General features: G+C 39.2%; 1 protein-coding gene across 2 annotated transcripts in view; it reads right to left on the bottom strand.

Moving 5' to 3' along the window:
* The window catches only part of rap1gap2a (RAP1 GTPase activating protein 2a), a 95,967-nt gene extending 80,843 nt beyond the window's left edge, over positions 1–15,124 (bottom strand). Inside the window, exon 1 of one of the 2 annotated variants that reach the window (XM_035155162.2) lies at positions 15,028–15,124. In XM_035155162.2, coding sequence (XP_035011053.1) covers positions 15,028–15,068 — 41 coding nt within the window. In that variant the 5' untranslated portion in view covers positions 15,069–15,124. Of the gene's footprint in view, positions 1–3,481; positions 3,636–15,027 lie in introns of those variants that run through there. The other variant, XM_035155161.2, reaches the window with a different exon arrangement.
* Between the last annotated feature and the right edge of the window lie 6,974 nt (positions 15,125–22,098).

Here is a 22,098-nt window from a genome sequence, read left to right as displayed (position 1 = left end):
CTGGTGGATACTTGCTGCTCTGCTGCAGTGACACCTCACTGCAATGTTACCCCCATAATGTAGTGTAGCTGCAGTCTGTGCCCTCGCAGGATTTATCGCTGAGCAGTTAAGAAGGTATGCCGCCCACCAGATGAGTCATCACACGGACCCTACTGTCGTGAGTAGGTTTCTCTCACCCTACATCTTAGAGAAGAGAATACTCTGATTGACCGTGTGTGTGTGCATTTCGAAAACATTATGAGCAGAAAATCTTGTTTCCACATGGGTCAAGCTTAAACAACACATTTGAGTACATTCACCAACATTGTACTTTTACTTTGTAGACAAGTTGTTAAAGAGGTGTTTCTATGAATGTTGTTATCATGACAAAGATCAGCACATGTGACGTGTTCAACTCGGTCTGCAGACTGTGGGCACACTGCCCCGTCCCCACTGACTGCTACAGAGTACAGCTGGTTTATTCCAGTTTTACTCATATTAAATGTATCATGTGTGCAAATCGCACCAAAGTTTTCACTGCACTTCCCTTGTCCCTCAACAATAAACATGCAAAGTGTGAAGCCAATAAGATGAAGAGTTCACAGGATATGCAATCCACGTACACTGGCAGACAGACATTTGTGGAATTAGTACTGCAGATATTTCTTATTTCTTACTCTCCCGTTTGCTGCTGTAACACAGCTCATAGGCCCTACCTCTTTTACACCAATGTCAGCAGGTATACGTAGGTTTTTACAAGCATGTAAACTTGCTTAAAAATAGGTGGCTCCTTTCCCATTGCCAGTTGAGGAGTTTGCCTTCTGTTTTTTTTCTTCCTGGTGAGTCGTGTTCAATGTGATGAAAACCCATGAACAATGCATCAGAAACCATCGCTGTCTTTCCAAAAAAAAGATGTAAAAAAACAAACAGTACACAAACGTTGCTGGCTATTTACACAACAATGCAGATGAGTTCAATGCCAGTCATAATGTGCCAAAAAAGGTGCAGCGTCAGCATCTAGAAGCCGGAGCCGATAAAAACCTGTGTCTCCTGCAGAATCATTTGACCCGAGACTGAATGCTGACTGTATCCATTTCCATAGTGGACAAAAGCCAGAGGTTAGTGGATGTTAATGACCAGTAGAAAAGGGGCTTTAGTGGCACTCATAAAGGATTATCCTTTTTGTTTTCTCATTCATTTGAGTATGCCGTTTTCTTTTTTTTTTTCAACCCAAATAGCTTCACAGATGACTGATAAAAACACACTTTACAAATGCCTCCTCAGAGTCAGCTCCACATTTGCTCATGCAGGTGCTCGAACAGCTCACCATCTGAGCCACCCATCCATGCATCCATATCCCTGCAAGTGATATTAAAAACAGAAATGTGTCCAAATTTCACAAATAGGATCGGCTGACACTTACAAGCTTCAAATACTAAGAAATAACGCTACCTAACAACACCTTTACCCCCAGAGGCCACGATTAACTGTTCCAACAATCATCACACTGAAAATTTTATAATTTTAAGCGTCATCCCTTCACACTGTGTCTGCTGGTCCGACCTGTCTTGGCTGCATAGTAAATGTAATTTGTTAAAGCTTATAAATTCTTTAGAGTGATCCACTGAACAAGCTCTGCTTGTATTTTTAGTCAAATTAGTTTGCCAGCACAACTGATTAGCAGCAACAAGTCTTGTCATCTCATATTCAGCCTTCAAATCATCTGTAAAAAGAACAACTTCTGCTATTTAGATGATACAACGTGCTTTCCTTTTACGAATAATAAAAAAAATGATTCAAAAGTTTTGCTGAGCTGCAGCTGTTAAAGGGACATTCCATAAATATATTATTGAAGCAGCAGGGACTCGCATATCCAGACTCCCATCCATCCATTTCTGGACCTAATCCCAGAGGATGGGATGCACCCTGGACAGGCCGCCAACCTATCATTGAGCTAAAGAAACACACTCATATTCACACCTCCAGACAATTTAGAGTCTCCACTGAACCAAAGCTGCATGTTTCTGGACTGTGGGAGGAAGCCAGTGAACCTGGAGGCACAGGTAGATCATACAAACTCCACACAGAATGACCCCGGCCAAACTGGAATTCAAACCAAGAACCTTCTTTGCATAATCTCACTAATTCCACAAACGTCTGTCTGTATGTGGAATGTATATCTGGCGAAACGTTAATCTTAACGGCTTCACACTTGGCATGTGTATTCTTTGCTTTATGAAAAACATTGATATAAACTCTTGAGCACCTGAGCACAACATATTCTAACTTTACTCTGCACCATAGACTGTTTATAAAAATGCTCTGCTCACGACACCCAGCACATTTGGTGGTAATGCACCTTGACATTGGTTGCCACTCGCCAATAAACTGAACAAATAAAAAAAAGGTCCAGCACACAAACAATAAAAGGTGATAGTATATTGTAGAAGAATTTGAGGAGGACTCACTAATTCTGAAGTAGCTCCACAGCTTTAACACTGGACAAGAGAACAGAACATTACAAACAGAGCGGGCACTGCACAAATATGATTAAAGCTCTAAAAGGTATTTCCCAAAATGTAACTTGGAGTTACTTATTTTAAAAACTGGAGATCTCCTCCAGTGCTTCAGTAGACATTTTTTGTCTTGACAGGTTGCTTAGCAGTCATCATGATGTTTGAACTGACTTCACGTGTAAAATAAAATCTTTTATTTTCTAAAAATCTCTGATTGCTTGGTTTGGTGTTTATCACTGTATCAGCCCCTCATTAACCCTGCTACCTGTAACGTGCTGCTCCTCAGCTCAGTGTGCTTCAGCTTACTTCAGCCTGTCTGGCTGCCTCAGCCCGCAGCCGGGAAGGTTAAGTGCTCTGAAGCAGCGCTTCAGTGTCGGAGCGATTAGCAGCGGGGGAGCAAGCACAAAAACACTCCATCCGAGTGTGTCAGCGCATCCAGCACTAAATGGGCTCCCTGGCACCTACTTCTGTGCTGCATCATGGGAACTCTTCTCATCCAACAGAGCAGGAAAAGCTAACCAACAAGAGCTGTGTCCATAGTCCCAGAACAGGGACAAAATAGCAACAACAATGGACAGCAGGGAGAGACAAAGCAGACTGTTGATAGTTGATGTCTCTGAATGGAGACAGCACAGAGTGAAACTGTACATTCTCACACACACACATGCACGCACACACGCACACACACACACACACACACACACACACACACAACAGGCTGTCATACAGAGTGTGAGAGCTGAGCTGAGCTCTCCACCCATCCTTCCTTTTCAGACAAAAAGTTTAGATTTCTATACCACACACACAAACACACGCATGCACACACACTTAACACACGCAAAACACATTTCAGCAGCACAATTTTGCTCAATCAAACTCACTGAACAACTACAATCCTAACGTGCACAATCATGAGCATGTATACACAATGCAAACTGTAAGACACACAGGCAAACAAATTATAATCCAATGAAAATGAGACATACCATCCAAATCCACCAAATGACACACTTCTCCTCCTTTTAAGCATTTTGTCAGACTGAACTTTCTCAGCAGACTCTCTCCTCTGGGAAATGTTTGTCCTGCTGTCAGTCTCTCTCTCTCTCTATACTACGTACTCTTGCACGTTGTCTGTCTCTCTGGCCCAGTCTCCTACTTCCCTCCCCCTCTCTCTCTCTCTCTCTCTCTCTCTCTCTCTCTCTCTCTCTTTTTTTTTTTATTCTTCTATTTCCCCTCCTTTTCCCCCTCCTTTGTCTTACTCACTTCTGCTGTCACAAATGCCTCTCCAGAGCTGTTGTTCCTCACTGTACCACTTGACCAGTCAACTACCTTTCCTGAAACATTGCTTGGTCTCTGACTTTCACAGGGTGTTAAACACACAGACACACACACACACACACACACACACACACACACACACACACACACACACACACACACACACACACACACACACACACACACACACACACACACACACACACACACACACTCTCAATGTGGCACAACAAACAGGTGCACTGAGGTATATGCACACACACACAGGTGGTAGGAGCAAGCCGGGGAGGGACCACAATCTCCTATGTGGTGCTCTGTGCTCGTTTCCAACACATTTACGTGCACAAAGAGCTATTCTGCACATGGAGCAGCAATTGGAGTTTAACATTTTTATCACAAGCAGCCTTGACATCTATGATGAGAGCCGACACCCATCACTTCCTGTGCTGTGTGTCATGCCCTGTTGAGTCCGCAGATTTCCACTCACAGTTCACACTCGCACAGTAGCATTAAAAAAAACATCTCGAGTGGACTGAATCAACTACAATACACCCACTCCAGCCTGAGATCATGTTTCAAACTAAAACTGCTCTTTCATTTTGACATTGATTGTGTAACTTGATGGTCAGCACAGGCCTGACTCATATACCTATAAAAAATACATTGCAGGAATCTGCTTAGAAAATATGCCGAACTGGATTCATTTTGTTAAATATTGTACAATATTACTTGATACTCTTACAGGAAAGGGGAGAGCTGAAGAGCCGTGCAGGCAGACCACAGCATGTGGTTGTAACCCAGGGAGTGTCCTTCCTGATACTCTTCCTCTTCACGCTGAGTTCAAGTTCACACAGATTCGGACATCAAAGAACTCAAGAGCTTTGTTTCAACAAACCTCATGAGATATTTTGTGGTTAATACTTCAGAGCTTGTATATGCATTTAAATAATTTGATATGTTTGCCATTTATTCCATAGGACAGATCAAGAGGGGGAAGAAAGGAATCAGACACACACTAATATTACACATTAAAGTTGCAGTGTGTAGGACTTAGGGCATCTAGTTTTATTATTGGAATGGTGGTCATTTTTTATTTAAGTGGGCTTTTATGTATTCTAAATTGTGAGTCTTTTATTTGTGAAGAACTTTGTAATTTTGTTCAATGATCACCATTATTATTATGATTATTATTATTAAATTCAATTTGCTCTTTTCTGTGCTATATTGACAATCTGATCATTTGCCCAGAGAACCACCAGTGCACTCATATACAATACATAAATTTCATCAGTACTATTGACATGGGCCCTGTAACAAACAAAGTTATATTATTTCAACTAAAGTAATATAACCGAAACGGGGTATCTGGTAATCCCATTAAATAACAATTGGAAGTGAAATCTAAATTCTCCTCACTTTGTATTGAAAGAAATATAAAATATTCATATGCTGCAGGTCTAATCAGTTTAGAGGGGTGGGTGTGTGAGTTCAGAGCTGACAGAGTAATGGAAGTTATGCAATGTAACTCATTACCTTTGCTGTTGAGTAATCAGCAAAGTTACACTCTGTTTATGAAGGAATAATGTAAATTGAGTAATTGATTACAATACTGCTGCACAGTCATCAGTTATAACAGCATAATAACAAAAAGTCACAACAATGGTCCGTCATTTCACAGATGGGAAAAAGCAGCTGTCTGCCCCTGAGCTGGTTAACTGATACTTGACTATATTTAGCCCCATCTACAGAAATTGGATCAATGAAATTACAGAGCATTGACAGTTAGAAGCGAATGATCACACTCCCGGGGAACCACCAATGTCAGGATCACTATCACAGCAGAAGAAAAAAGATATGTAGTCTTAACAAACACCAGGGTGGATTTCTGACAATAATGTGTTTGAATTTTAGTTTAAATACACATGGATTTAAGCTACACACACATTAAATAATAAAGAAACGGAAATATTATTTGAAAAATGATCCCCCAACATGACAAAGATACACAACCTTTGCTTGTCAACACTGCGTATTAGTGGGGCAAATTATAGATCAAATTAACAAAAGCAACATTGAAGACCTTGAGGAATTGGTTATCTTTTTAAATTAGGTCAATGCACTGCAAAAATACCTTGACCTATTGGATTTATTTTTTTATAGCCTGTAATGTTGAGATGGCAAACAACAGGATTGGGAAAAGAAACTACAAAATAAAATAATGTCCTGACAAGGTTCATTTTCAAATCAAACTTGAGCTCTGTCGTCCTTTCATCTTTGAATAGAGCCGTCATTTGATTTACAATCGCTTTACAAAAGTATTGAGTCCAAGAAACATAACATAAGCACTTCTGAATCCTGTAGAGAGTGATTATAGTCAAAAGCTTTCACCATGATATATTATGTGTGAGCCCCTCTCTCTCTCTGTGTCTCTCTCTCTCTCTCTCTCTCTCTCTCTCTCTCTCTCTCTCTCTCTCTCTCTCTCTCTCTCCGTATCACAGTGACACTACTGATTAAACACAATTATATACTCCAATGGACACACACAGAGAAAAGTCTGACACTACATTACTTGTCATTATAGAATAGAATAGAAAATTTAATCTGAACTTGAATTAAACTGACATAAGCCTTGTCTATGTACATGACAGTGACGGTTCTGTGCACAGACCGAACTCTCCCTCTAGTGGTTCACATGTACAGTAAATATGGTGAAAATTAAAAATTCTATCTAAATTTAATGAAAGTCAAACTGGAAAGGAAGAAGGGAACTTTTATATTTGTGTGCATCTGTTAAGTTCAGTGAAAAATATTAAATTACCGTTTTAGATGGCGCTTCAACACTAGTGTACAGTGAGCATGAACCTTGCACACATTAACAGAGGAGAAGATTATAGATATTCTAACCCTGTAGCAGGAATGTAAGAATATTATGTGTTTAGTCTGATTAAGTTTTTGGATAAATGCTGTTTTAAACAATGGTGTCTTGTGGAAATAACTCATGATACTTTATAAATGTGGTTTTACCAGAAGGCAACAATAGTAAAGAGCTAAAAGGAGAGAACAGTTTTTCTCTCGGATTGACGTATAAGTTCAACCAGGCGATAGAAACACATGATACCAAACCACATCATTCCAATCTCCAAATGATACTTTTAATATCAAACTTATAGACAAAGGTCATACTGGGCACACATAAATAATAGTAAAGTAGTAAAGTTTTAGTACAAGCCCTCAGCACCATCCCAGGCACATCACATGCATTTCGACAGCTCATGGCCATTTGTCTGCTTTGCTACCCTGTTGTAACGCCCCTGTCACCATAAACTTGGCTCTCAAATGCTGACAATGTTCAAGTTGTGTTTGCAGTTTGTTTTGATGCCCCTAAGCTACAGTTTAAACAAAGTTGTAAAGTTTTTTTAAGTTTTTGGATAAATGCTTAAAAAAGACGTCAAACACCGTTTATTCTGTACCACCACTGTTGGACTGGCTGCTGCCCACTGAGAGGGCATTATGTACCGGCATGTGGTTGCTGAAGCCCAAAGCCCAGTCTGGAGGTAACTCCCAGTTGTCGTTCCACTGTTTAAACGCCTCACCAATGTTAACAAAGGTCTTCGTCCCCTTTCAGTATTTCGTTATCGCGTTAGGGTTAGCTGTATTCTTTGGTGCTTCTGCACTTAGCATTTGGCTCGCTACTGTGAAAAAAGCATTTCCAGCATGCTAACGGTAGTTGTTATGTTCTGAAACAGTGGTGGTGTAAGTCTTTTCAGGTTGTCCGAGCATCCCTCAATAGCAGAAGGTAGAGGAATGATTACATTATCTTGTTTGAGATGTAACAGGTGATGTTTTCCCCTTTTACTAAAGGTATATATAAAACAATGGTTTATAAATCATGATCAAAGTTTGTAATGATCATAATATTTATTGGAAGTCATATCGAGGAGATCTTAGCAGAAAATTGACAAGAAGTGTATCGAATTAATAGCACTTACCCAATCTTTAATGATTGAAGCGCACAATAATATCTAATAATTAAATTATTTAACCTGTTAATGCTCATATGTATAGATGCTTTTCCATGTCCTGTTTTGCGTGTTGTTCATTCTTTAAGACAATAATTTTGTGTCTCCTAAGTCACTTTTAAGAGCATTATGACTTGAGAGGATTTGCTACTTTCATAGTGTGGAAAGATTCACACTCTTGTCCTCGCGTCACCTCTCTGTTACAAGTACAGCACGTCAACATTGTTCTAAAATGTGACACTTTCATTTACACCAACACCGAACTTTGTGCTAAATCCTGGCAAGTGGGTCGGCCGACGTCTCGTGTCAGGAGGTCACCACAGGATCTTTCCTACTGACACACTGAGAGCATTTTAACTGTGAGACAGCATGCAGTGACTAATATTTATTAACAGCACTTAGCATTGCTGCATTGTAATGTGGTTATTAGCACTTTAATTCCTGGGCCACTATCTTGATGCCTCAATGCTGCTTTGTGAAACAGGATAATAAAGAAAAATTGTAAATCTGTCAAGTTTGAGTCCGTTTGACATTTAGATTTCCCAAGAGGTGTCATAAAGACTGAAGCTTTTCCCTTCTCTGACAAGCTAATACACACGACTCAGTTCGTCCTACCAACTTGCTATGCTGAAGATAGGACGTTAAAGCAGGTGTTTTCATGTAGGAACTAAGACCAGGTTACAATTGGTGATTACGAAACATTTCCTACATCATCAGCGTTTGTGTACAGAGCTGTGATATGGTTTTTAGTGGGAAGGACTGAAAGTCGTGTGTCTTTGCACTTTTAACGGCTTGTGTGTTTGGGTTTGTTTGTGTACGTGGGAGAGGGAGGTGAGAGAGACACCAAAAAACTGTGCCTAGTCAAAATTAAACTGGGACTAAATGCATTAATAAAAAGGCACATTGACTGTTTACACGTGTATCTATAGTCCATCACGCGCACCATGTGCATAACACTAATTCTTCTACCAAACAGCATGGTACAGTTCAACGTGTTAAGGTGTCACCCTTTTCTTTCGTTTCAGTTCACTCAATCATTAAATTACATTTTCCCCAGGGATGTCACCTTCAGCATTATTTATGAATAGAGAGTATTTTCTCCAATAGAAAGTAGTTCCAGTGAAGCATGCTCACTTCTTATGGACACAGTTCCTAAAAGATTGGTTTAAATTCAAACTTTTAGACTGGATGTCATGACAGCTCCCAAACCAAACCATCGCCACCTGGTGTAGGACTTTAATACTGCAGCTCCAGACCCTAACCCTAACCCACTGTGCAGACTGGTGCCCCAAATGAGATCTTCGGTGCAGGATGGCAGCCTTTGTAGTCTGGATATTTTGGCTTAATTTCTGGACAGTGGGAGGAAATGTCAGTACACCCTTATAGCATGTCCTGGTACTTACCAGAGAAGAATAAGTATGTACGTTTTCCTGCGGACCACACACAACTAACTTTTAAGTAATAATTCTGTTAGTATAAATATTTTATTTAACTTTTTCTTCTGTCTCAACTTTTTCTTTGCTCCCATGAAACCAGTTTATTTTATTTCTGGTCCCTTTTCAATAAGATTACCCCTCTCAAACAGAGATGTGATGTTTCCATCTTTATTACTTCTGTTCCTTCCTCACCACCCTCCCCTCTCTGTCCCCTCTTCCCGCCATGTAATAACGTATTTAGTCATTACATGGATTCCCAGCGGATGATATATGCGCCCAGGCAGACGTGAGAGAGTTCTCTCTTTCACTTCATCTATCTCTTCCCTCCCTTCACCCATCTCTACGGAGTCTCTAATAGGTTACTTAGTCATATGCGGTTTTTCAGGAGTGTTGCTGATTCAGAGTTGATGCTCTGCTTAATGGTTTCTGTCTCAACCGCACCTGTCGCCATCTATTATAACACACACACACACACACACAAACACTGATCCTCCTCGAAGCACAGCTTCATCAAACCTGCATATTGTACAACACTATAACATTATTTCCAAATGTGTCTTGCCATTTTTTCAATATGCATACACACATGCAGACCAGTAAAGGCAGCATTGGTATTTAGAGGATGTTTGAATGAGTTAACAATAATCAGCTGTATTTTAAATCAGGATCATCATCTCATCTCAACTTAAAGAAGTGGTGCCCAAGCTACGGGTCTGGACCCCCTAAGGGAGGGTTGTAAGAGGATTTCTATAATACAAATTTAAAACAATTAAGAATTACAAAATCTGGTTAGTACAACTCTTTTTCTTTCTTCTTCTTCTTCTTCTTCTTCTTCTTCTTCTTCTTCTTCTTCTTCTTCTTCTTCTTCTTCTTCTTCTTCTTATTATTATTATTATATGGTGGTAAATAGATCCTGTTATGTCATATCTTATATCTCAAACTGATCTCATAATTAGGTTGTGGTGGGATAATAAGAAAAATTTAACATTCGTGACCAGACTGCCATATTTGTTTGGAATATTGGAAGGAATATTACCCATCTGCTGCTCTGTATACACACAAACACACACACACACACACACACACACACACACACACACACACACACACACACACACACAAACAATAAAACACCTACTGCATGCACGTACACAGAGCTTTGAGGTGCAGCTATTTTTCTCTGTATCTTATGCTGTGATCTGAATAAGGCTCATGCATTGTTTTAACATTCATGACTCATTTTCACAAACGCAGGAACATAATGCAAATATTTATGATTTTATTTATGTCATTTACATAACTCTTTACAACAACCAGCATCTCCCTCATCAAAAAATTGTCATGTTTAATGAAATTAGTAGAAGTATTGTAAAATGCTCCATTACACACGCCCCATGAGGGTTTTATTAGAAACTAGATTTACCCAGTAATGTGTCTCCAGCATGAAACCACTTATAGATTGAAGCAAATGAAACTGCCTTTCTAACCACAAGGTAACACACACAGTAAAGCTCTACACTGAGCAGGTACAGAATGCTGCAGGGATGATGTATTTTTGTGTTAGCATCCTTCTGGTTTCCATGACAAAACAAGATTTTACCATTGGCTTTTCCACTACCGCAGACGTTTGAACGTTCATGACACTTATTCATGTTGCTCACAAGTCACCACTTTTAGGATTTTTTAAGCCTTGATAAAATCTCCAGAAGTAAAAAATATAAAATAATGTTAAGCTACAAATGAAATCCAACATGGTTGCACAATTTCAGCATCAACACCGCTAACTCTCCAACTTGTAATCTGGTCCAGTAGACATTTGTTTGCACAAAAGAAAAAAATATTTGTTTTTTAAAGAAGAAAAAAGGTTTTTTTATTTATTCATTTTGGTATTTATTGATGCATTTAATGTCAAATATTGAAATGTTAACTACAGACCTTAATTGTTATATTTGACCAGAAAACAAACCCTCATTGAAAAAATAAAAAGGTCAGGCTTTAGCTGATTATAAAGACAACCTGTTGGGCATCAAACCAGTGATTAAATAATTAACAAAACAACGATTTGGGTGCTTTTTTTTAGCTTTGCCAAGCTCTAATACATTGAGAGGTGTAGAAGGATTATTCACTTATTTTTCAAGCGAGTACGGTGAGGACAAACAGGCAGTGGGGTAGAAATTAATATTTATCTCAAAACTAAAAGATACTTGTCACTTTTCACATGTCCTAATTTGTCATTTGTGCAAACACAGCATGAAGAAGCTATGTACTTTATTGACCAACAACTCAAAAGCGAACAGAAGACAAAGAATCCTATTCTCTTTGAAATGCCCTCGTTGCTGTGACCAGGAGCACATTGTATACAGACAGTCTATTCTTAATCTATTATTGCTTTGGCTTGTTCCTAGTTTTATTTTTCTTATATCCTTCTTAAAGGATTTCAACTTCTCATTGTTTATAATCTGCAATCTATCACTCCTCACTAAACCTTCCTCTTGTTTGCATTCTATTTTTATCCCCCCCTCAAAGTTCCTCCGTCTAGTGGTGGATGTTAGCGAAAGTGACAGCAAAGCCCACCCATAAACCCACTCTTCCAGATCTCACACAAACACACACACACACACACACACAAAGTGTACACGTAGAACCTAGAACCTAGAACCATCCACAGATACGTACAGTAGTAACGCACTCCTGCACACAAGCACTCACGTGACACGTGTGCACATACATGCACACAACTTAACAAGCTGTGACATGTGCACAGACACACACACACACACACATGTTCACTGCACCTCATCCACCCACAGCCTCTATGATGCCTTCAGTCCTCCTCCCTCCCGTTGTTCACTCTTCCAGACAACATTGATCAGAGAAAAACATCCATTAAATTCATGTACTTCCCCTTCACTGCAGAGCTGGGAGGGAGGAGGGGGTATTAAGAGCTACACGTAGACCCTGGATGTTGAAAATACAATGAGAAACACCCACAGGGCCGACTGCAGAAGATTAGCCCACACACAAGCTTTTTAATCAGCCGTACACTGAGAACATGGCATTTTCTCACACTTATCTTTTCCCTTTACTGGGAAGACACAAATACCAAAATTAAACCCCCTGCAGCTGCGGTGACTCATTTGACAGCATATCAAAGTTTTCATTGATCGCTTTACCAAAGTCGTTGAGGAAAAAGAGGATGGTGGAAAGGACAGATTTGGTTTGAAATCAATCAGTGCCAAAGAAAGAAAGAAGAAAAAAAAACTACAGAGCAACAGAGGTTGAGGTTTATCTGTCATGATCTACAGTCGGAGATGTGACTAGAAATTAGACTTGATCACCAGAGGAGCATATGTGTGGGAGAGGAAGAATGGATGTGCATAAGAGGGAAAAGATGAGGGAGGGAACATGGGAAATGAGAAGTGTTGACAGACTGAGGGTGGATTATTAATGAAGGACTGAAGCTCGGAGGTCTGTGTGCAGGTTTGACTTGTATCTGTGCTCAAGTGCACAACTGCTGTCAATATTGGAAAAAAGAGACGGAGAGCGTGGGCACGATGACAAAATATATGATATTTTTCACTTGAGTTCAAGTATTTTAACTTGAGCAAATGAACCGAATGATGCAAATGTTGCGCCAATCAGAAATTTTGCATGACATGTGCCGGGCGACACGAAGAGCACACATGATTCTATTCATGTCTTTTTGCGTCCTTGCACTGACTTTTTATGTAATTTCATTGTGCTGAAAATTTGCTTCGCGTTTGGTGTGACTGCACCATAATAAAGCATTGTAACTTATTATAGCTTGAAAGGGGAATGTTTTTCTGCTCTTTCTGCAGATGCCTCCACAGTGGGAAGATAGATATTCATAAGATTGCATACAGGGACACTATTTGCAAATGCATTCCTGTGTGCATGCTTGTACACATTTAAATATGTGGGACAAATCCTGAATTCACACCACCGGGCGCCAGGCGCAGATTAGCCATCATCTATTTTGAGCTGACACCAGGTCGGGCCGTGGACTCCACACTGCAGAAATGGAGCGACGCCTGCGAGCTAGTTCAGGCAGCCAACTCGAGCTGCGCTGCTCCAATCATGTGACATACATCATGTGACATACCTCACTCTCCACAACCATCTATAATACAGACCCACATTATTAGGGTGGTCTATTTGATCACAGAAAATTTTCCATCACCCCCCTTTGCTTGCCCCCCTTGCAAATTGCTTCAGCCCCTCCACCACCCCAGCATCCACCTGTAGGATCCGACGAGAGGGGTTCCAAGTATTTGCTCATCACTCCCATCATATCTGTGTAATTATACCGGGGGGAGTGATTAAGTCGGAGCCTCTAAACGCCAAACACTAACCTATTCTACTGTTGCAATAAATGTTTCAACACGAGTTGTCTGACTGAACTGCAGATTTGTCAAGATTCAAGATTCAAGAGTTTATTGTCATATGCACAACGATTACATTAAGCAGTCGCTGGCAATGAAATGCTTGGGTCACAGGCTCTCTTATAGCAATGCTCAGAATAATTACAAGCAGAAAAAATATCGAGTAAAATAAGATAAAATAGAATATCAAAATTTAAAATAGAAAATAAAATATATATATCTAAATATATATATATACACCTGAAGAAAAAAGAAAAACAATAGTGCAAATGTGTGCGACTGTGAGGCTGCTGTGTCTTATAAATAAAACTTTTGAATAGTGTTATTTTCAGTCTCACTTTAAAAATCGGTCTACACAAAAGAAAACAAGTAAAGTGAATTCCTGATTTAGTGCTCCTCATTAGTTATCCTCTACAGAAATACTCAAAGGCACATGTAGTCATCTGATGCTCGTACATCTTAACCTTCCTCTACAGCAAAGGAATTAATGAAAACGTGACTCTCCTGCTAGATGTCTTGAACAATTTATATGTCGGCTATTATCACCAGCGCAGTGCTTCCTCTGGGGAAACAGACGCATGAACCACCCACTCCCTCTCCCCCCTGCACTGCTGCTGCGTGCAGTATAGGGACCACGTTTCCTAGGGGGGACTTCTGCTTACACACATTAAACAACTCATCATGTACTATATGTGCACATGAACATGAATGAGAGCCCTCTGGCGCGCACACGCACACACTGGGAAAAACATGGGTCGAAGAAGTCGTTTACCCTTTGGCTGACACACAGTTCAGAACACACTTCACATGCTATTTACATGGGGAAAAAATAACTTCAATTCCCCCCCTCCAGTCAAATTTGCACACACACACGCACGCACGCACGCACGCACACACACACAAACACACACACACACATACATGCACATACATCTATATAAACGCAATGGTCTCATAAACTGTCAAAAAGCGTAACTCCACAATATAGCACTGTTGCAGGGTTAAAATAAATAATTTACGTTACACCATGTTTGTACTGGCTCTCAACTACACACAACCACAAACACACGACTACTCTGCACATAACACACACATTTAAAGAGGATGAAGAACCTCAGAAATCAATTTTCCACTTCACCTTTTTTGTGTGTGCATGCAGATCACAAGTGTCCTAACCTGCAACTCACTCAGACTGCCTACTCCAGCTGGAGAGTTCTCACATAAATCAGCTCACTCACACACACTCACTCACTCACACACACATACACACACACACACGCACACACTCACGCTCTCCCCATCAGTCATCTGGCTTGCAGTTTGCTGCTGTCAGCGACAGCAGTTAATGTTTGTCCTGTGTTTCTGCTCCAGCGTAGAAGGAGTGTGAAAGCCTCACCTCGGCTCCCCTGCAGATCCTTTACAAGCTGGGGTGAACATCTCGCAGTCAGAGGATGGTGCAGCATGTAGCAACAGACCAGTGGCCAGAGCGGGAGAGCTTGAGTGAATGTGCGTGAGAAAGAGAATGAGAGAGAGGAGGAGGGAGAGAGAATAGTGGGAGAGGCAGTGCATATAGGGGGAGGGTACAGCGATAAGGCACGGGGTAGAGCAGAATTATGAGATGAGAGAAGGCGAGAAAATGTGTGTGTGTGTGTGTTAGAATGGGAGATGGTGTTACCATGGAGAGGGCTACGCCTAAACTCCCTTTAAAGCCTTTTTAAGACAGAGGGAATAGAAGATGGATGAAAGAGGATGTCAGGCTGGAAAAGGAAGAAAAGGGAAGGAAATGTTTTGGCACAGGCAGAGGAGACAGTCTGAAGGAATAAAGGAAGTGGATCAGAAGAAAAAGGAAATTAATAAGGGAGGAGAGGGGAGGGACGGGTGAGGGCACTGAAAAGTTGAAAGACCGTGACCTATAGGGTGAGATGAGCTCTCCACTCATCTTTAGCACTGACAGCAGCATCACACTTCACACACACATACGAATACGCAAACCAAATCTGAACATTTAAATTCATGTCTTGACATGGGAGCAACCTGTGCTGCTGAATTGGAGAGAAGAAACCAAGGCAGAGGAAATTAAAAAAACTATGCAATAAAAATTCAAATGTACTGCCTTCAATTTAAGCTGTTTTAGGATTATTTGACTTGAAGAATAAAGAAAAGCATTCTGCACTCTGCCTTTGACTGCATGTCCCTCCGACCATCAGATGTTTCTATTTATCGACCTGCGCCAGGCCTGTGATCACTGAACAGGAATAAATGAATCATGTTTCTCAGCACAGTAAACATTTGCAGTTCACACTGTGCTCCCTGTGAATAATACATTAACATTACTCGTCTTGAATTTTTATTTTTATTTTAATTTTTTTTCATTAAGATTTGTTTTTATATTGCACCTAACGTAATTGTCTCATGGCTGCTATCTATCCTTCACACTGTTCAGGTGTGACAAAATGTGTTCAGCTTTCTTATCCAACTGAGGTACTTGGTTCAAAAGAATGAACTTTATATTAATAAATGCAGCTGAAGTTCTTAGAATAAATGTTTCTCCATCACTATCTGTCTGTCCATCTGCTATAGAAAAAAATTTGAGGGGAAATCAACAAAATAAATTCATTTATTAATATGTCAATTTAAATATTAACCACAAAAAGATGAAAACTACAACCAAATAAAATGTGCAATAACTTTACTATAGCGTTTACACTTGTTAGTTTGGTTTTACACTTACATCCTCGAATGTGTATAGTTTCATTGTAGAGTATCTTACTTTTATTTAGATATAAAGCTCTTTTTACTTTACCTTTTGTTTTTATTTAAACTATTGCTCTAATTGCCCTGCTGAGCTGACCTGTTTCTTCTCTTCCAACACCTGTCATTGTTTCATTGTACTGTTGACCCTGTGTTAACTTACATTTAACAAATACAACTTGACAACTTGAATATCATCCAGCCTTAAAGGTTCAGTGTGTAGAATTTAGTGACATCTAAGGGTTAAGTTTCATGTTGCACAAAAGATCTTATTGAAAAACAAACAAACAAAATAAAACAGGGTTGAAATGTTGATTTGCTATAATAACATGAAGATTTAAGTGGAGATCATTCTTGTTTGTGTGCATTCTGCAATCTGGGGTTGATTTGTATTTATTTCTAATGATGTTATCTATATTTTGTATTTAGTCCTAATTATAATGTTTATATTGTTTTAAAGCACCTTGTTACGTATTACTGTAAAGTACTATACAAATAAAGTTATTATTATTGTTATTATATTATAACTATTATTATTATTTTTATATATATTATATATATATATATATATATATTTCCTTTTTTTGTCTTTTTTTATTTTTTTTATCATTGTTACTATTATTACAACTGAATCGACAGCTTCTGGAGCCCAGAGATTTACTGAGCCTGAGCTTGCAGCCTCAGCAGCAACATAAAGCCAGACAGCTACAGGCTGGTTCTTATCTCTGTTGTCTTGTCACTGCAAATGTTTAAAGTGAATGAAAACATTTCTATTACATAGTTTGTTCTTTAAAATTGACACTAAAAAGTTAGATTTTGGTCTTCACCCTAGTGTGTGTTGCTACTGTGTTCTAGTTTGGTAGAGCAGTGAGTAAAGTCCTGTGCTCACCTCAGAGCATTGTGTTAAAAGAGTTTACAGTAAAGGTCAATGATTTTCATATTTGACACACATTTCAACTCAGTGACACACACACACACAAAAGCCAACAAACACCATGGGATCACAGGTGTCACTTTATCAGCACAGTAGATCCCCCATTGAAGTACAAAGGCTATCAGATCAATCTCACACACACACAATCACACAAACACACACACACAGCTTGTGATTGATGTGTGTCTCAGAGGCCACAGTGTTCCACTAATGGCCTTAACAGAAAAAAAAAACATCAGCCACTCTAAACTATTTCTTATTGATCTGGTTTCCAGCCCGTGGCTCTAATAACACACATGGACAAACAGCGGTTCTAAACAGAGAGAGGGAAACAGAGAGCAGAAGGAGAGATAGATGCTTTAATTAAATCCTCTCTCCCATAATGGATTGACCAAAGGAGACACAACTGAGCCCATAGGTGCATGCTCATGCAAGGCCACTGTCTCTGTGTCGCACACATGCGCAGTGAGATGCACAGTATATTAACATGTATGTTTTAAGTATGTTTCTTCTAATCTCCAGGCAGTTTAGCACTCGGGTATCCTTTATCAGTTCTAATTGGTCCTGCTGGTTGGGGTTGCCTTGGAAACCAGTTAGAAAGTGTTTGTTGGAGGTTTGCCAAAGGTTCAGATTAGACCGGCTGTTATGACCATAACAACACTGCACTGTTGATGCATATGGAGAATCACTAAAATTAAAATGGTTAAAGCGTTCTTTACACTCAGGCACATGCCGTCTTTACTCAACTTCTAATGCAGCTTCAATGATCTGAACATACAGCTAACTTTTTGGGGGATCCAGAGTGCAACGCCTTAACATGAGAATTCAAACCATCCTTTACAAAAGCAGGATTCATATGATGTAAATTTGAGGAGCCTGGGCTGGTGTTAGTTTGTGACACTGAGTATCACTGTTGCATGCTGTCTGCCACAGTAACAAGACCCCCGCAGGTCTAAATCTGTCTCTGTGAGCTTCAGTAACAAGCAGCGTGTCATGACAGGATTTTTTTTGTCAAGGAGTGGGCTGATGGCTAGCCGTCTTTTGCTTAATGCAAGCCAGGGTTTACAGGTCCTTTTAATTTTAATTTAAATTTAATACAACCATCCCTGAAGAGAAAACATGTTTTTATTACTGTGTGACATATACACAAAAATACCACAAGCAGTGTGATGTTAACTCAAATCATTATCACCATGTTTCATGTTTCTCTCTGAACATAAAATAGTAACTATCAGCTAAACCATTTAAATAAACCATCAACCAGAATAACTGTATTTCATTTACCGTTCACAAACAGCATCTCAAACATGTCAGCCTCTTCCATTCTCTGGGTTAGATTCTGTGGTTCAATTTGAATGTGATTTTGTTCTTATTTTTAATCATCCGATAGTAAATGTAGGTTCTCTGTGGGGTTTATATTTTTTAAGTTTGAATAGATGGTGGACTCATGGACTACAAAGATGGATGACACGGATGGTGTGTCTCCACTTTCTCCAATGCTAAATTATCATGGATGCAGGCTCCGCCCTCTTGCACTATTGACATCATTTGGGAACAGAGTCTGCGCAGTAGTGACTACGGTTTGGAGCATACAGTTGTATCTGTAGCTACATATACAGGTATGTATATATGTATATACAGTATATATATATATATATATATTACATCAATGCTGTTGCACTGTGTACTCAGATGTTTCTACAGTGAACATGAAATACATGAAAATTGACAGAATGATAATATTGTTAGTCTTGTTTAATTGTAACTTGATGTATTTTCTCGTTGTATCAATATTTCTTTCACTTGCTGTGTACAAATATTCTGTCCTTCCTCCACCACTGCCTACACAAAAAAGAAAGATAAAAGCAGTTATTTCTGTTCTTTCTCAGAGAGATTTTAGTGTGAATTATATATCAAGACACATCATATCATATCTCCTCAGTGAGGACAGTCACAGTAGGTGAGAGGTATTAATGAATGTGTTTATGGGCTCTGAATCTTGATGGGTTCTTGACAAGGTCAGTTATTTTGTGGCATCAATATCTCATCAGATTTATGTCTGGGTCATAAGGACAGCAACAGCATGTGTTATGGCAACAAAAAACAAGTGGGCCAAACCAATGTGGGAAGGAGTGAGGAAATCAAATATCTTGTGAGGAATATGTTTTGAACAACAGAACCTGCTCCTGACTCGCACTGAGATGAGCACAGAGCGACGGCCTTTGACTACAGAGGAGTGACAGAGAGCTGACAGGCAGTTCCTTTGGTGCATCCCACCACTCTCTATATATCTGTCATAGCAAGCTGAAAAGCACAATGATTGACATGAAGCAAAGGGAGCCTTCATTTCTTGCCCTTAAAGCAAAAATGTATTAAAAACACAGTATGAATGTAATGTAAATGTATGTCACTTACAATATGATTCATAAAACCTTCTGTCTATCATGTTATCTGGAACGCCTATCATTAAATGTAGTACAACATGAACTGATTACATTTTATTGGTCAAAGGTCAAAGGTCAGGGTTATGGCAACCTCATGTTTGTCCGATTCTCATGAACATTATATATTGGGAGAGTCAGAAGGCATTGGCATTCCAGTATTACAGTACAACTGTCCACTTCGGCATGAGGACAGACTGATGGTGGTGGAAAGTTCAAGGTCAAGATGTGACAAAATTTCCACCAGGCACTTTTGAGATATCATGTTCACAAGAATGTGATTGAAGAGACGCATGAGCAACCCAACAACATAATCCATCCAGCCACTGGCTATTGCCAGCATGGAGGAATTCATAACAAAAACAACAAAGACAAAAGACAAAGAGAAACAGTCTCATATCCTTATTATGTATGACGAAAAAGCAAAAACATTTTCATTCGTTTGATTAGGTACAATACAGAAGGAGGACATCTGATGAGATTGTCACACACAATATGAGTGTGTTAAACAATGTATCTGACTAGTTAATTGCTGTCAGTTGCTTGGGATGAAAATCGCTCCTGGGAAATCTCCACTTTTGAAAAGAAAGAAGAATGACAAGTCTTAATCATCAGTAAACTTACAGAAGCAACACTTATCCAAATATCATACCGTCAAATTATTTACTCACCGAGGACAAATGAGGTGAAAAGAAGAGAAATTCGTACTCCAAGAAAGAATGCGGCATCAAAAATAGTTTACATACTAAGAAAAACTGGTTCTTCACAAGTGCTCTGGAGAACCTTTGAGTGCTCTGGGGAACCTTTTCTCGCTAAAGAACCTGTTTTTGCTGTTTATGGTTCTTTGGGGGACTGAATTCAAAAGAAGAGTTCTTCAAAACACACCCAACTCCACTTTTGGTTATTTGAAGAACCTTTTCATGTCAAATCATCTTTTTTTGAGAGAAGAAGAATTTAACGTCGCCATTTTGTCTGTTTCCCGCCCTCTGGTCTGGAGCTGGAGTAATGTTTTTTGTCTCACATCGTTTGATTAAAGAGCGTACTATGCATTAGCTTGCGAGTTAGTATTAGCCACGTTAGCATTAGCTAAGTTAGCGTTAGCTCTGTTTTCATGATTCATTTATCACAATAACTGATAGTATCACTGATACTATTTACAATATATTTAGTGTTTCGGCAGATTTTAAAGGTTAAACTTATGTGGGAGAACAGCAAAGGCATATTGTGTTATAATTATATTCATTCTTATGCTATATATTTACAATTATATTGTTTATAATAATTATCAGTGTGATTTCTTGCCAGATTTGCTCAAACTGTGTAATGAACTAGTCTGGAAGTTGAAACTACCACTGCAGATCCCGGGGGAGCGTGAAGCTCTGCGCTGCGGTTTGACCTGCAGTCTGCATCAGTTAACATGGAGGGTAAGAAATCATTTGAAAAACTAAATTATTTATATAATAATGAATTTAAGTTAGAATTTTGAACTTTACCATGTTCCATGGAGTGTGTTATTGAGAATATCGCCTACTTCTTTACAATGTATTTGCTTTTTTCTGGCCAGATTGTCAATGCTACAGTACTCCTCCTGCTATCAGTCTTTAATGGGGACACACAACGGCTGTTATTATTGATTATTATTGTATTCTGTCTCACGTTCTGTAATTATTTTGAGTTTTGTGTTTGTTATTCGAATTATTCAAACATAACATTTATTCTACTTTAAGGTTTCAAATTCATGTTTTAAAAGTGATCGATGATTTGCTATAAAATACTTTTTTTTGTTTTCTAATTCATCAGAATCTGATCAATCCTTTGGTATTTTTGTATTTATGCATTTTTCCCCAGCCTCCTTGCCTAACTGTTGGGAAAGGTTTATTGTGCTTCTTTAAAAACATCTCACTTATTGCCAAATATATAAGACTGGGAATCCTTTTATTTTTGGTACTACTATTTTATAGTAGGGCCTGAGCACCGATGGTGCTGGGGATGCACGGTCCATAGCACTCAAGGTGCAGGAGACATATTGATCTTGTGGAGATAACTCTGCCCTGGAAAAGCATTTTTGAGGACCTTAGGATGCTTAAAAAAAACTTAACACATTATTTTAGAGAGAGTCAACTTTTTTTCTCTAGGATCTTTTTGGCAGTGGTGGCAGGCCGACTAGATTTGTTTTTACCAACCTGTCTAATTTTCAGACGATGCAGTGTGTCAGACTTTTTTTATACAAAACAAAACTGTACGAGGGACATTAATAATATAAACAGTTATCGAGCAAACAATAACAACAATCAACGGCACTAAGTAAGGACAGAAAGAGTAGAAGACAAAAGCTAGACAC

This window comes from Hippoglossus stenolepis, chromosome 4, assembly GCF_022539355.2.
Source record: "Hippoglossus stenolepis isolate QCI-W04-F060 chromosome 4, HSTE1.2, whole genome shotgun sequence".
Lineage (NCBI taxonomy): Eukaryota > Metazoa > Chordata > Actinopteri > Pleuronectiformes > Pleuronectidae > Hippoglossus > Hippoglossus stenolepis.
Note: the sequence above shows the minus strand (reverse complement) of the source record. Positions and strands in the feature narration are given on the sequence as shown.